The sequence below is a fragment of the Choloepus didactylus genome, chromosome 8 (assembly GCF_015220235.1).
Source record: "Choloepus didactylus isolate mChoDid1 chromosome 8, mChoDid1.pri, whole genome shotgun sequence".
NCBI lineage: Eukaryota > Metazoa > Chordata > Mammalia > Pilosa > Megalonychidae > Choloepus > Choloepus didactylus.
The window spans coordinates 78,672,450-78,687,666 of NC_051314.1; the positions used below are offsets into that span (position 1 = coordinate 78,672,450).

Sequence of the window (15,217 nt, forward strand, 5' to 3'; positions counted from 1 at the left end):
AAATTACTTTTCCAAGTCCATGTTCTTTAGGGAAATTGTGAGCACCTAAACTCAAATCTTCCCACATATCTCCTAATATAATATATTAATAGGGATAAAAAATAGTTACCCATAACTCAAGCCCTCAACATAGCTAGATTATAAAAGTCATTGCCAAGCCTACAAGACTGCATCACAACAAAGAGTAATGTAGGAATTCTATTGAGTGGAGGAAAGTTGATTGTGTCTTTGATATTAAAAAAATGTATTAAAAAATTAAAATTGAAAAGATCAATGATAATGCAAGTCAGAAGGAAACGTCATTAAATGGAAGAATAATGACTTTGGTGCTTCAGGTTATGGATTACTAAGGGAGTCCAAAGAAAAGGATTGGGAAATTTACAGAATCTGAACTGGCTTTCTGAAAAAAATCATCACTTCTGAGTATGAGAAAGGTACCCTGAGTATTATTAATTCAATATGCTGAACAACATATTACTACATACTGAGCCCCTTAAAATAGCACACATTTATTATTACATGGTTTCTATAGCTCAGGAGTCCAGGAACTGCTTAGGTGGGTTTTCTGCAAACCTGCCATCCAGGTATCGCAAGGGCTGGATTCCCATCTGGAAGCTCAATTAGTGATGTTACTCATCAAGTTTAATCTGAATTAATTCCCTTATGACAGCAGAATTCATGGAAACTTGCTTCTTCAAAACAGTAACAAGGAAAGAGAGACTGCAGCAAGTCTTGGGAAGGTGAATACACCTGGACACGACACTAAGAGTTGGGGATCGTGGGGACTATCTTAAAAGCTATCTGCCCCACTTTAGCAAATATTTCCCTTAGGGAGTAAATGGTGACAGTAAAAGAAAACTCTCTGTAACAATGAAATTTTCTTTTAAAAACTACTAGAAAAAAGTGAGCAAATGTACTGTTTTTAACAAAGAAAAATAGTGTCCCTTATTGATACAAAAAATAATATTCTTTTGAAATCTCCATACCCTTAGAATTACCTGACATGACAAGCCCAGAAGAATACAAAACATATAATACTAAGGACAAAAAATAATTCAGCAAATTCAGCATCCATAAAGAATACTGTCAGAGAAAGACAAAAAATGAGAATGAAACTGTTCAATAGCTATAAACAATGTACCAAGCCTCAAATAGCCTGGTAGGAAAAATTAGGCAAATATAAAACAGCATACAAACTCGGCTTGCTTTCCCTTCTAATGTGAAAGAACCAATTTAAGGAGATTTTACAGATAAGAAATTTCATGAATTTTATGTTGATATTATCATCTTTCAAATTTCATTGTCTCTTCATGATATGCCTTCTGCTGACTATATCTTACCTAGAATAAGTACAGAATATATTTTTTATTAGCAAATTAAACACTCAAATAGCACCTTTTATATGTTTTAGGCCCATTCTCCTTGCTTATTTCTTCTTCTTCAAATGTTTACATATACTTTGGAGGGACATATATTTCAGGTCAAAATAAAAATAATACATTATAAAGCCAAAATAATTCTGTTATTCCTTCATTGTTATTGTTTACATTATATAGCTCTCTGAAGTTTAATGCTCAAAAAAATCAGTCCCAAGGATACCTTATTAAAATTGTTCAACTTAACTTCAGGGTAAATTCATCTGTACCATCTTTCTCCAGAGATATTATTTTCCTATAAGAATTCCATATGACCAGTTTAGGAAAAATGATTTCAAGTCTGTCCATGTAGGAAAGAATATGTAGAAAACCCACAACTTTCTCCAGAAATCAAAGTTTAAGATTTTACACCTCATCATTCTTTCCCAAGAGTTATTTAGAGCCAAAAAAAAAAAAAAATATCATATTAAGTGGGTGCTCTCAGCGTCTAGGATTTGAGATTTTTTTAATTTTTGTGGAATTTTGGGGAAACAGATTTTAAATACCTGACCTTGGATTGTGCAATTCAGGAGAGTCCCTTACATTTCAAGGGTTTACTGTCTCACCAGTTCTCATTCGTATGCCACACGGCTCACCTCTTTCCCATAGCTATTGTTCCTTGCTTCTCACTCAAGCACTGAGCAGTCTCCCTCTTATGAAGTTAAAACCTTGCTTAATTAATCAGAAAAATATAGAGCTTTATCACCTCAACTTGCCTGACTCACTATAACTATTGCCCTGAATCTGAAAACAAGGATCCCACCTTTTCCACTTTTCTGTCATTATTATTATTATCATTATCATTATTGTTATCATCATTATTATTATATCACTATCCTTTTTGAGAGTATGTTGCCCATTTCATGAATTCTTGATCTCTGGTTCTGAATTCCTGTTCAATAACCAATTGCTAGCCTATGATAAAGGTACATTTTGCTTCAATCCCCTCCCATTCCCAGAACCTCCAGCTTTATTTCCAAGCAACATATTAGTATCAAAGACACTGTTACTCAGTGAAAGACTCAGCAGTACTACCTTAGCCTCAGACTTTCATTGTACGTGGACTGACTGCTGGTTAGGTCAGCTCACAGAGCTTTTACTATTGATTGGGACCCTCGGATTTCTCACCACTACCAACTTCTTTGATCACAAGTTTCAGGACCTCTTGGATTCTTTACTGTGTTCTGGACATACTTTTCCCTAGCAACTGGGGCTACATCATCTTTCTATCTGGGCTTCCCCTGTTTCAGGAAGAGGATTTTCTGTTAGATTTATTCCCACAATATTACCATCTCCCTAACAGGATCATCTTGCCAAATTCCACCTACTCACCATAGAAGAGGATCATTGTATAATAAAATCAAAAGCAGAAGCAAGTTGGGAAGTCTATTAAATTTTCCAGAAGTAAAGCACAAACACTGACTCTCAGTTAAAGTAAAACAACAAAGCATTTGGATTTAAGCAAACTGCTTCCACCTGGGACTATGTAATTATAAGTGTGTTCCCCATTTTGCAATCTATTTAATTTTTCCATTTTCTATTAAATCCATAACTTAGATGACAACCATGGCAGTCAGAATTTCTTCTAAAAAATGGTAAATTATTGTTAAATTCAAAAAGTAAATACTTTGATTTCTGTGTCTGTTCGTTTATAATTGCTTTCATACATTAGGTTTGGTGGCCTAGGTTCTTTCTTAAACTATTAATTCTTTTCATAGGCAAGACTTTCATTGAACCTGTTGACAAAAAAAAAATGCAAAAGCATTGTCTAACAAAACAAACTTCAAAATTTTTCCTTTTTAGAATATCATTGTAACATGTGGTCATTAGTATAGTGTTTAACAATAATAAAAGCAGTATATAACATTTTATAGTTTACCACAAGTTTGTTCACTCATGGTTAAAAATCGTGATTATATATTTAGAAGAACTTAAACCCATTTGATGAGATTCATTTTTTTAATTTTTCAAATACCCATGTGATTTTTAGTAATATCAAGTGACTCATGCACTATTACATAGACAGTAACCTATAAGCCAGATACCAGCATGGATATGCTTCATTCTTGTTTGCACAGAATTTCAGAATTCAGTGAAACTCATTAGTTATATGTTGTCTCAATATAGGTCTTATATGTTTCTTAAGCCAGCAGATGCAATGAAAAAAATGTAAGCCTCATGTCATTGGATTACTGTTTTTTTGTCTTTATTTATAGATCTGTCAGAAGCAACAAGAAATGAAAAATCAGACATCTGTGAAAGAGTTCATCCTTCTGGGATTAACAGATGATCCAGAGCTAAATGTTTTGATTTTTCTATTCCTATTTGTCACATATATAGTGAGTATAATGGGAAACCTGACAATCATCACACTCACTCTGATAGATCCCCATCTCAAAACTCCCATGTATTTCTTCCTTAGGAATTTCTCTTTCCTAGAAATCTCATTCACAACAGTTTGCATTCCTAGATTTCTGGTCAGCATTGTGACAGGGGACATGAGCATTTCCTACAATTCTTGCATGGCCCAGGTGTTTTTCTTCATACTCCTTGGTTCAACAGAATTTTTCCTTTTGACTGCTATGTCCTATGATCGCTACGTGGCTATCTGCAAGCCATTGCATTACACAACAATAATGAACAGCAGAATCTGCATCCAACTTGTAATTAGCTCTTGGCTGGCCGGATTTCTCATTATCTTCCCACCTGTGATCATGGGGCTCCAAATGGATTTCTGTGACTCCAACATCATCGACCACTTCACCTGTGACTCTTCTCCTATGCTGCTGGTCTCCTGCACAGACACAGCATTCCTGGAACTCATGGCATGTTTCCTGGCAGTATTCACTCTCATGTCAACCTTGACATTAGTGATTCTTTCCTATGCATTCATCCTTAGAACAATTCTGAGAATCCCCTCTGCAGAGCAAAGGAAAAAGGCCTTTACCACTTGTTCCTCACACATGATTGTTGTCTCCATTTCTTATGGAAGCTGCATTTTTATGTATGTCAAAACTTCAGCAAGAGAAGGGGTGGCTTTTACCAAAGGAACAGCAGTGCTCAATACCTCTGTTGCCCCAATGCTAAATCCTTTCATTTATTCCTTAAGGAATCAGCAGGTAAAACAGTCCTTTAAAAATACAGTCAAAAGATATTTCTCAAATAAATTTTATTCATGAGTAAATTAAATGAAAGCTATGTGTAATACAATATTACCTTTTCTACTTCTCCACAAATTCATGTCCTGAAAATTAAATGAAAATTACATATAACATGATAGTATTCTTTTCTGTTTCTCCATCCACTTCTATATTCAATTTCCTTCTCCTTCAATGTTTGTGCTCCATTATCCAATTTTGATCTCACTTGATTCACCATTTTTTTTTGCATGTACAGATTCTAAAAATTTTCTGAGCATAATGTTTTGAAATTGCATGGATGTGAATGGCATTTAACAAGAATGCCATAATTTCCTCATAAATGGTCACTGAAAAACTCTCCATCTGGACACCAATCAAAAGTTAAATAGAAGTTGTCATCAAACAATTCTAGAAAATTACTTGCGGTTCATAAACCAAGACCATTAAAATTAGCTCTTCTGTTAAGAGAAGTCTCCCGCTCATAGAATGTTTCTATTTCTCCTCATAGCTCCTGTAGTTTTTGCTTTATGAACATGGACACTATGTTATTAGGTGCACAGGCATTATGTCTTCATTGTGACTTGTGTAATTTAACATTATAAATTATCTTGTTTAATGCTTTTTTGACCCAAATTCTTGTTTAATGGTTTTTTGACCCAAATTTAAGTATGGTCTTGATTTTCCTCTCAGGCCTCAAAACCCTCAGCAGAAAACATATTTAATTAATTAAACTGATTATTACTTCCTACCCCATTGATAGGAAGTAATAATCCAATCCCTTTGATTTGTGATTTCCAAGCCTGAACAGCATTTGCAATGCCTTTGGAAAGAATGTGGGTTGCTTTCATATCCTGAGATCTAATTTCCTTTCTTGATTTTTCTGGAATTTCAACCCCATAGGCTTTCCATATTTTGGGTATTTCTCAAAATATTTAGTGTATTGATGATAACCAGATTGTCTTCCAGTGTTGTCATGGATTCATTTTTCTAAAAATGCCCTTTGGAATTTTTGTGTTATGTAGGAAGGTATGAAGTAAGCATGTATGCTCAACCACAGCAGGACTGAGAACTTTTCCTCTAAGATATTCTTAATAGTAAAGTCTACATTTGTAGGAATAAAACTTTGTTTAGGTTTCATCCATTTGTTCATCACTATCTTTTTCATCCACAAGAATAACATGTATATCCAAAATCATTTAATTTACCATATGTATACTTTTCCTTAATATTCATTAAAATCCTGGTTTTGATTTTGTTTTCCTCATATTAAAAACATGTGTTCTTCTACAAAGAGTTTACAGAAACAGGATTACACATAATCAAAAATAGGTGAAAATTAAATTCTAACTATGAGTATGAATTTCTAAAACATTTTATGATTTCTGCATCTTCATATCACAGTAAAAAGATTTCAAACTTCTACTTCTTAAAACTGGCTAAATTTTTTAATGACTTCAGTTAGATTTGGGGACTATACTGGACTCTCAGGCTTCATAGATCTGAATTTTCCAGCTATTCCAGGTTTCTGATTTGTTTCTGTCTTTGTTTTATAAGGCTTTTCATAGTTCCATTAGTTGGCCTGGAGATTCCATGTCCTCTGAGTACTTCCTTCCCATCTATTGATGTGGATATGACTCAAGCTCTGGAGTGCTCAATGAAGCCCAAATTTTCTTATAGGTAGAGAGAATTATGTGTTGGTAAATGTTTAATGTCCAGTTATTATACATAGAGTTTTTGTTGAAAATGGGCATTTAGTTAATATATTGTAACCACTCTGTATCTGATCTCCCCCAGGGCTTGTTGCTATCATGGTTTTTCTCATTGCTGCATATTTGCTTAGTGACTTAGGTGAACCAATGCTGTAGGTTCTGGATTCTGTGCATTGTGAATCTGCAGAGTCCTTTGGGAAAGTATGGTTTAGGAGTCATCCAATGCCATAGTATTTCTTAAATGTGCTGCCTATAGTCTTCTACAAAACTGGTCTGTGTGAAAAGGCATTCCTTTAAAGTCCGGGCAGTTCACAAGAAAGCATTCACTTTCTATGGGCATAGCACCTCCTGTCAATCAGGACTTTGAGAGTCTGGAAGTCTCCTTTCCTAGGTCTCTCCTGGGCTTGCACACAGCCCTTACATGTGTTCTCCACTCTAGATGCCCATGAATATGCTGCAGCTTATAAAAGTTCCCTATGGTTGTTTGGTTCTCCAGGATTTCCTTTAAAATTTTTGCCTCACCACTTGTTTGCATGAATTGAAATAAGAGTTTCTGTCAGCTGTGATGTTGGTCACAGATTACTACCGTTTTCAGTAATGCCCTTGACAAAGCCCCCTCCCCCTCCCACCCCACCCCCATCCCCTGTGTGCTGAACTGACTCCTCATTCAAATCAAATAGTCACCATTCAGAGAATAGAGATTCTCCAGGGAGCTGGTAGTTCAGGCAACATATTGTCTGTGCTCAGGGGGGGAGGGGGGGTTTGAAATCTTTAATGGGCTAACTCATGGCTGCAAGGCTTCTGCTTTTCCATAGGTACCACACCAGTAAGCTGGAGGTGGGGGAATGTGAATCGCCCTAATTTAATTATCATAGATGCCCCTGTGTTATTGAGGTCTAGTAGTTTGTCTTGGATAGATGGTTTTCACTTTTTATGTGGCTTTGGTTAATTTCCAGTGTCCTAAAATGGTTGGTTTTAGTTGTTTTGCCAGCAATATTTTGTCATGGGAGAGCAGGTTCACTGAGGTCCTTAGTCTGCCATTCCAGAAATGGACTTCTCATCATCAGTTACTTTTTAAGCATTCCCCACAACTACAAATATGATTTGTATTCATATCTATATTTGGAAAGTCAACACTTAAACTGCTATTACCAAGAAGGCAAACTTTAAAAGGCAGATATTATTAAGTATATATTTATCTTATCTAAAGTATGAATATCAAAATAGCCATTGTAATTTAATATCTCTTTTCATCTGTTTTCTCAAAAATTTTTTAGCATTTCTTATGTTCTGTGTATACTTTATTACCACAAATTGATACCACATGGATTATTGCACAAATTAGTAGTCCATAAAGAAGCATAACATCATTATTATCATTATAGTCATCATATATCTTTCTCATTTTGTGTATAATATTTTAAAATAACCATGTAGAAAACATTAAGTACATGGTATTTCCTTAGATGATTTTTGTAATAAAAAAAGTGTCTCAATCCATTTTTTGCTGTTTGCCAACAACTTTTCAACTTTATCTCACCCCCTTCTATTTTGCCACCACATCTTGGAAATATGATACAAAACCCTGGATACTCTCTCCTTTGACACCAGCAGGAATTCAAACCATGCCAAGAAAACCTCATGTGCCCGAAGACATGTTCGATTCTGAATGTGAGAACTGGTGAGTGTGAACCCATTTGTAAACTGGACTTTGAAGTTGTTATTATTAATCAAGGTGTGGCCAAACTTAATGAGGACATGCATTAATTCAATATAGTTGAAGTCCTTGTGATGGTTAACTTCATGTAGGAAGTTGGCTAAGCATTGGTAATGGATTTGGAGTTTCCTTCTGGGGTTATGGAAATGTTCTATATTTGACAGTGCTGATGCTTCCTCAGCTCTGTGAATATTCTAAAAACCTCTGACTGTACACTTTAAATGTTCAAATTGTAAGGTATGTGAATTATAGCCTCAATAAAGCTGTCAGAAAACACTGCAGAGATCCTAGAAAAAACAATCTTTGGAGGCAAGATAATACATACATCATTATTGTGTTTTTCTAAACCAAGAAATAGCATCTTTTTTCTCTCAAACTAATGCAACAATCTTTTTTAACAACCCTATTGCCCACTTTCTCAATCCACTAAATATACAAGCTTATCAAGCTCTAGGTCTCTTTGACTCCAGTGATTCTTTCTTTTTCCTTCCCATTCATTAATATTCAAATGCATATTCTGAACACCACTCCAACCAGGTTCTTCTATGAGCACTCCCCATGATTTTTATCTCTTCACTTAATCTGATGCCTTTACCCAACTATCATTTTATACTTGCAGGGATCTCAATTTACAGAATCAACTACTAGTTTCCCTTTTTCTAAAAATTTTTGTTCATTTTTCAAATCTTTGGTAGTATTCTTTTTATTTTTATTTTACCTTCACTTTGTTGGTATCGTTCTACGTAGTTTAAGATATTCATCAATTCTTATAGCTACCAACACAAACAGGATACAAAGCAATTCCAATACCCCAAAGATTTCCTTCATGCTACCATTTACAGATATACCCTCCATCCTGAACCCATGACAATCACTGATCTATTTCTATCCCTAGAGTTTTGCATTTTTAAGTATTCCATATGAAAGAATCATACAGTCTGTAATCTTTTGAAACTGGCTTCCTTTACTTTACATAATGCCTTTGAGATTCATCCAAGTTTTTCCGTGTAGCAATAGTTTTTTTCTTTTCATTTCTGAGGACAATTCAATATATGGATGTATCAAGTTTGATTATATATTCATCCATTAAAAGAAATTTGGTTTGTTTTTGAAAAATATGAATAGTGCTATAAATAATCAAACACAGCTTTCTGTGTCAACCTAAGTTCTCATTTCTCTAGGACAAATTCCTAAGAGTGGGATGGTTTGGTCTTATGGTAACTATATGTTTAACTTTGAAAGAAACTTCCATACTGATGTCCAGAGTGGCTGTATCATTTTGTTCTGCCAGCCAAGCAAGAGAGTTCAAGTTAACCCATATCCTTGTCAGTACTTTGTATTGTTAGAATTTTTTTCAGTCATTCTAATAAGTAGCAATAATTTTCATTTTCCTCTTGTCTAAGTTATTTAGCATATTGTAAGGTGTTCATTTGCAATTCATCAATTATCTTTGGTGAAGTGTATTTACTGCAATTATATATTTGGTCATGTGTTTTCCTATTTTTGAGTTTTGAATGTTGTTTATACATGCTGAATGTGAGTCCAGTGTAATTGGATTGCAGATTTTTTTTCTCATTCTGCTTCCTGCTTTTCATTTTCTTAAATATGCCTTTTGCTGAGTATACATTTTTCATTTTAATGAAGTCTAATTTAAACTTTTTTGTTTGTTTTTTGATCATACATGAGGCAGTGAGCATAAAGTAAGGGACAGATATACTCTTTCCAATGGGGTGTTTTCCAGAGATTCAGTCCCTCACCTCTCCTTTTGTGGACCTCTTAATTAAGGAAAGAAACAAAGAAAGATAAAGAAAAGGAAACAATTGAAATCCAGTTGAATATTAATGGGTATATCTACCATTCAATGATCAAGATTCCCTGACTTATACTGGTATAAGAGTAAAATAATCCCTCCAGGTAGACTCAAACTATTAGGTCTCATATTGTCATCACCACTATTTGACTAATCTGAGAGCACCGTTTACCATAATCATCACTTTGAGCCCCACAAATGCTCTCTATTATGAAAAGTAATGGTTTACTTCTTCAGCTTTTATTAGCATGGTAGAGCATGGAACACATGGACGGGCATTCCTGGTCATGTATAATATACTTTAGGATATATAAAACATATTTTATATTTTATACTTTATATCAAAGCAAGTAATCAAGTATGCTAGTGACACAAATCAGATCTCACCCTAAAAATATCTAATACTAGATCAAATATTTTTTCTATTTTCTGTAAACCCTAAGACAGCTGTAATACCTTGCAATATCATTCCACCAAAAATTCATGGCCTCTCCACAGGAGAACCTCAAAACTACTCAGGAAACTACTTATTCATCCTGTGGCACTATGGAATAAACTAGGTTAAATTTTTTTTCTAGGCCTCAATTAAATTCCAAACTCTTAGTCCATATTTTCTCATTGAAACAGAATAGGAAGCGAAAGGTAGTCTCTCTCGATTTGGAATCATAATCAGAAGGGTAATGTACAAGCAGGGGACCATTACTTCATCAGCCTTTCCCTTTGCTTTAAGGAAAGTCTAGCATTATAGCCAAAATTCTATATTCCTCCAACATTCCACTAATGGCTCTGGAAGGAACACAATTCAGAAGTGTTGCCAAAATTAATTACATAGTAGGTTCGTTAGTTTCTATGTCTCCATGAGATTTCTATAGATTTCCTTCAATAAAACCCTACCTTCTCTAGCATATTCAAAACACAAAAAAATATGTGTTTCTTTTGGAGAAAAGATTATTGGAAAACCTACATCAGGCAGCAATATGAGAAAAATCATAAAATACATGTCATTTGAATTCCACAAAATAATATTTATGGAAGAATCCTGATTGGGTTTTCCAATCCTACAGATCCAGGATTTGAATTGAGAAATAGATGGGTTTCGAACAGGAATAATCAAATATGAACTACACTAATCCACAAAATATGATGAAGATTATGCTACAGCATTCTGACTTTTCTTTCTTTTTTAAATTTTTGTTTGTGTGTACTTGTGAGAATAATGGAATACAATATCTGACACTCCCCAATCCTGGAAATTGTATAAATTAGTTCCTTAGGGCTGGGTAAGTGTTTTCTCCATATCTTCAACCTGCAGTCTGTTTGCAGCCCTGTATTGGGACTTAACTCTCAAGTAGCAGAACTGCAGTTTCTTTAAGTGTTCTATGTGGAACCTACCTGTTTCGTAAAAAGTGGCACCTTGAAATACATTTATATGATAGTTATTATTTTGAGTATTTCTTTAGTGTCAGATTCCTCATTTGTAAATTGTATAACAATAATGAGAAGAGGGTCAAAATTTGTAAAATACAAATTGGTTGTGCAAAAATAAGGAGTTTTGTTTTCCAAATCCAATTTCATCTTGCCAGGGATCTCCAATCCTACTGCTGACATAAACAAAAGGACGTTTCCATTAATAATATATTCACATTTTCCAGGCTACAACAATGTATTTGGGGTTAATTCATCCTCTTTTGGGTACATATTCAACCAATTCAAACCTTCCAAATGATCTATTCCTCTTCTCTCAAACTTTTCCTCCCTACCCTTCTTTCCAAGGTGGCCTCTGGATGGCAGGGTACAGCTGTGACTCCTATGGTATTGATCAGGGGTAAGCAATCTTCATGTCCCTCTTCTCTGCTGGCACCTACTGACCTCCTGCTGGGGCAAAGCAATGCTTCTGAGCATCTCTCTTTGTCCTCACTGCCTTTGTGGATGAAGCATACATGGCATAGTGGGGTCCCATCCTTTTACCTGCATTGATATTTTATCTTTCAGATGACAGAACTCTAACAGTTGCTTTTTTTGCTTTCTTTGCAATTCAATCTGAGGGCATCTTATCAATTTGTTCACTATTTTCTCTGCCTATATCTTCCAAAATTTTTGAGAGCTGAGCTCAGAAATTGATCACACCTGCCTCAGGAGGGAGTCATGTAGACTTTTCTTAGCCAAACATCATCTGGTAACACAGTATAGTTTTTCCAGACACTGGAGGTATATCCCATCCCATCATCATCTGCACTTTGCCTAACACCTTACACTTTGTTAATTAAACAGACTACACTTGTGGTTCACTGAATGATCACCAAGAGAAAGATCTCTTCCTAGAACTGGTAGCAGTAGACCATATTGAGCTTCCCAGGTAATATATTTCAGGATTTTAAGCATTTACCTCATTATGACTCTAAAATTTGGGTTACATGGACTTTTCATTTTGGTGACAGACCCCACTCTTGGGTTCTATATCATTCAGGAGCAACTAATTCAGAATAATTGGTAGACAAATATAGAAACTAAGCTCATATATCTAAAACAAACTGCTGAATCTTGAGGGCAATTCTATTCTTGGCATAGTTTATTCAGTCATTCATTCAGTATTCTATTCATAAGATGAAATTGAGCTTGAGTCTCTGTTCAGAACTGTAAAAATGGCATATGCTACACTCTCTCCCATATCTACATATCATATATAGCTAAACCGTCTGCCTATATGAACTTGTGGAAAGATTTGTAAGCACTTTGTACCTTAATTTCCTCACCTGTAGAATAAATTTATTAATTGTTCATACCCTCAGAATTGATGGTCATGGGAGAGGTGATATATAGATATTTTGCTTTAGTAATAATAACAATTTATATTATATGATGATATCATTATTTTTATTATTATTATTATCTTCATTCTAATACATGTATTTTCCCTGACTCATTCTTGGAAATACAGTGTATGTGTCAGTTTGTACATTTATATCCCCCAGAAAAAGCCATATTCTTTAATGCATTCTTGTGGGGGCAGAGGTAATAGTGTGGATTGGGTTGGAACCTACTGTTCAGTGTCCATGGAGATGTGACCCACCCAACTGTAGGTGATAACTCTGATTGGATAATTTCCATGGAGGCATGGCCCCACCCATTCAGCATGGGCCTTGTTTAGTTTACTGTTTATATAAACTCAGACAGAAGGAGCTAATAGCTAGCTGGAGCTGAGACAGACATTTTGAAGACAGTGTTGGAAGCTGATGCAGACATTTTGGGGAACACAACCTGGGAGCAAGCAGATGCCAGCCACATGCCTTCCCAGCTAACAGAGGTTTTCCGGATGCCAATGGCCTTTCTCCAGCAAAGGTACCCTTTGTTGATGGACACTTCATGACCTTGAGACTGTAACTGTGTAACCAAATAAACCTCCTTTTAAAAGCCAATCCATTTCTGGTGTTTTGCATTCAGGCAGCATTAGCAAACTGGAACACTATAAAACAATAACTTTATCAGATTATTATTTTTGAAAACAGAACTTGAAAAAGGCTAATATACATACAACTTTCTGAAATAATATATTTACTCTTATTAGAATTTATCTGAGATCATCATTTTTGAGAAGTCTAATTGGAATTTTACCCATATGGCTTTGTTTACTAAGAATGATTGGCATTGTGTTATGCCAAATTTAGGCAGAATAAGAGCTAATAGGTTCAATACTGCATAAAGTCAAGAAGGAGTGGGTTTCAATTAATTTTCTATATATACTGTATTTTTGCACTATGAATAGAAATCAAGTATCATTAAGGAAAATTAGTTGATGACCATTCAGGTTAACAAAATATTATGCTTTTCAATAACTTCCTTGGCTAAACACTTATCATTGTTACCCATTTTAATAACTGGAAAAAGGAGCATTATACTAGTGAAGTAATCAAAATATATACTAGGGGATTAACAAAGCTGCGATTAAAAATCTACATTTTTAAAGTAATAAAAGTGATTATTCTTTTCATTACCAAACATCGTGAAAAGTGTTTGTAATTGTGAGGGATAGCTATTTTGCCATTTGTGGTTAAATGCATCTTTTCTTATTCTTTGCGCTGAATAACAGCACTTTAAAGGTATTTGAAATCATATAGTAAAGTGATGTTTACTCTCATTTTACCTACAGACCTACCAGAATTCAGAGCTTAGCATGCCAAATAAGACACCAATTACAGAGTTCATTCTTCTGGAACTTACAGATGACCCAGAGATTCAATTGTGGTATTCTTCTTTGTGTTGTTCACACACTTATTGAGTATAAGTGGAAACATGACCATTATCATGTTAACGCTGACAAATGTTTATTTGAAGACTCCCATGTATTTCTTCCTTAAAACTTTCTCTGTTTTACAAATTTCGTATACAACGGCCTGCATTCCTAAATTACTGATCAGCATCGCTACAGAAGACACAACCACTTCCTATAGTGCTTGCATGACTCAAGTATTTTTTTAATCCTTCTGGGAGCACCAGATTTTTTTCTTCTGGCTGTTATGTCCTATGATCGCTATGTGGCTATCTGCAAACCTCTGCATTACACAAGTATAATGAGCAACAAAGTCTGCCACAGGCTTGTTATCTGTTCCTGGTTGGCTGGATTCTTCATTATCTTTCCCCCTGTGATTATGGGTCTCCAACTGGATTTCTGCAACTCCAACATTATTGACCACTTCGGTTGTGACTCTTCTCCTTTGCGGCTGATCTTCTGCAGAGACACAGCGTTCCTGGATCTCATGGCATTTTTCTTAGTGGTAGTCACACTAATAGTAACTTTGACCTTGGTTATTATCTCTTATGCATTCATCCTCAGAACAATTCTGAAGATTCCCACTGCCCAGCAAGAGAAAAAGGCCTTTTCCACTTGTTCCTCCCATATGATTGTGGTTTCCATTTCATATGGGAGCTGCATTTTCATGTACATCAAAACTTCAGCAAAAGAAGGGGTGGCTTTGAGCAAAGGTGTAGCAGTACTTACTACCTCTGTTGCTCCCATGCTGAACCCCTTCATTTACACCTTAAGGAACCAGCAGGTGAAACAAGCCCCTAAGGACTCAATCAAAAGGGTGTTATTATCAAAGAAACACTAATTATTAAATCTGCACCCCAAGCCACAAATAAACCACAAATAAACCCAAAGTATTGTATGTGCTAGATATACACAAGGGAATAAAGCACATAAAGGTTCCTGCCATGATAGAGTTTACTTTAAAGAGAAAGCATGATTAATAAGTTAATCACCTAATCCTTAATAAGAGCTATGAGAAAAAGGAAATACAGTTAGGAAAAGGGAGAGGGCAGGCTTCAAATTAAAAGCTGTGTATAGTATTTGGTTATTTAAAAATTCTTTTTTATTGAATGTTTTTTACATTCAAACTTATTTCCTTCTTTATTCTTTTTCTGTTCTC

At 35.1% G+C, this 15,217-nt stretch overlaps 1 protein-coding gene and 1 pseudogene across 1 annotated transcript; both read left to right on the forward strand.

The window, feature by feature from the left end:
- Positions 1-3,649: 3,649 nt before the first annotated feature.
- LOC119542740 (olfactory receptor 6C76-like) lies at positions 3,650-4,594 on the forward strand. Its single transcript, XM_037847411.1, has one exon. It carries the CDS (start codon positions 3,653-3,655, stop codon positions 4,592-4,594), a length of 942 nt encoding a protein of 313 aa, XP_037703339.1. The 5' UTR covers positions 3,650-3,652.
- A 9,368-nt stretch (positions 4,595-13,962) lies between these two features.
- Positions 13,963-14,899, forward strand: LOC119543496 (annotated as a pseudogene).
- The last annotated feature ends 318 nt before the right edge of the window (positions 14,900-15,217 follow it).

Coding starts and splice junctions, on each gene's coding strand:
- LOC119542740 (XM_037847411.1), top strand. CDS start 3,653: ATGAAAAATCAGACATCTGTGAAAGAGTTCATCCTTCTGGGATTAACA.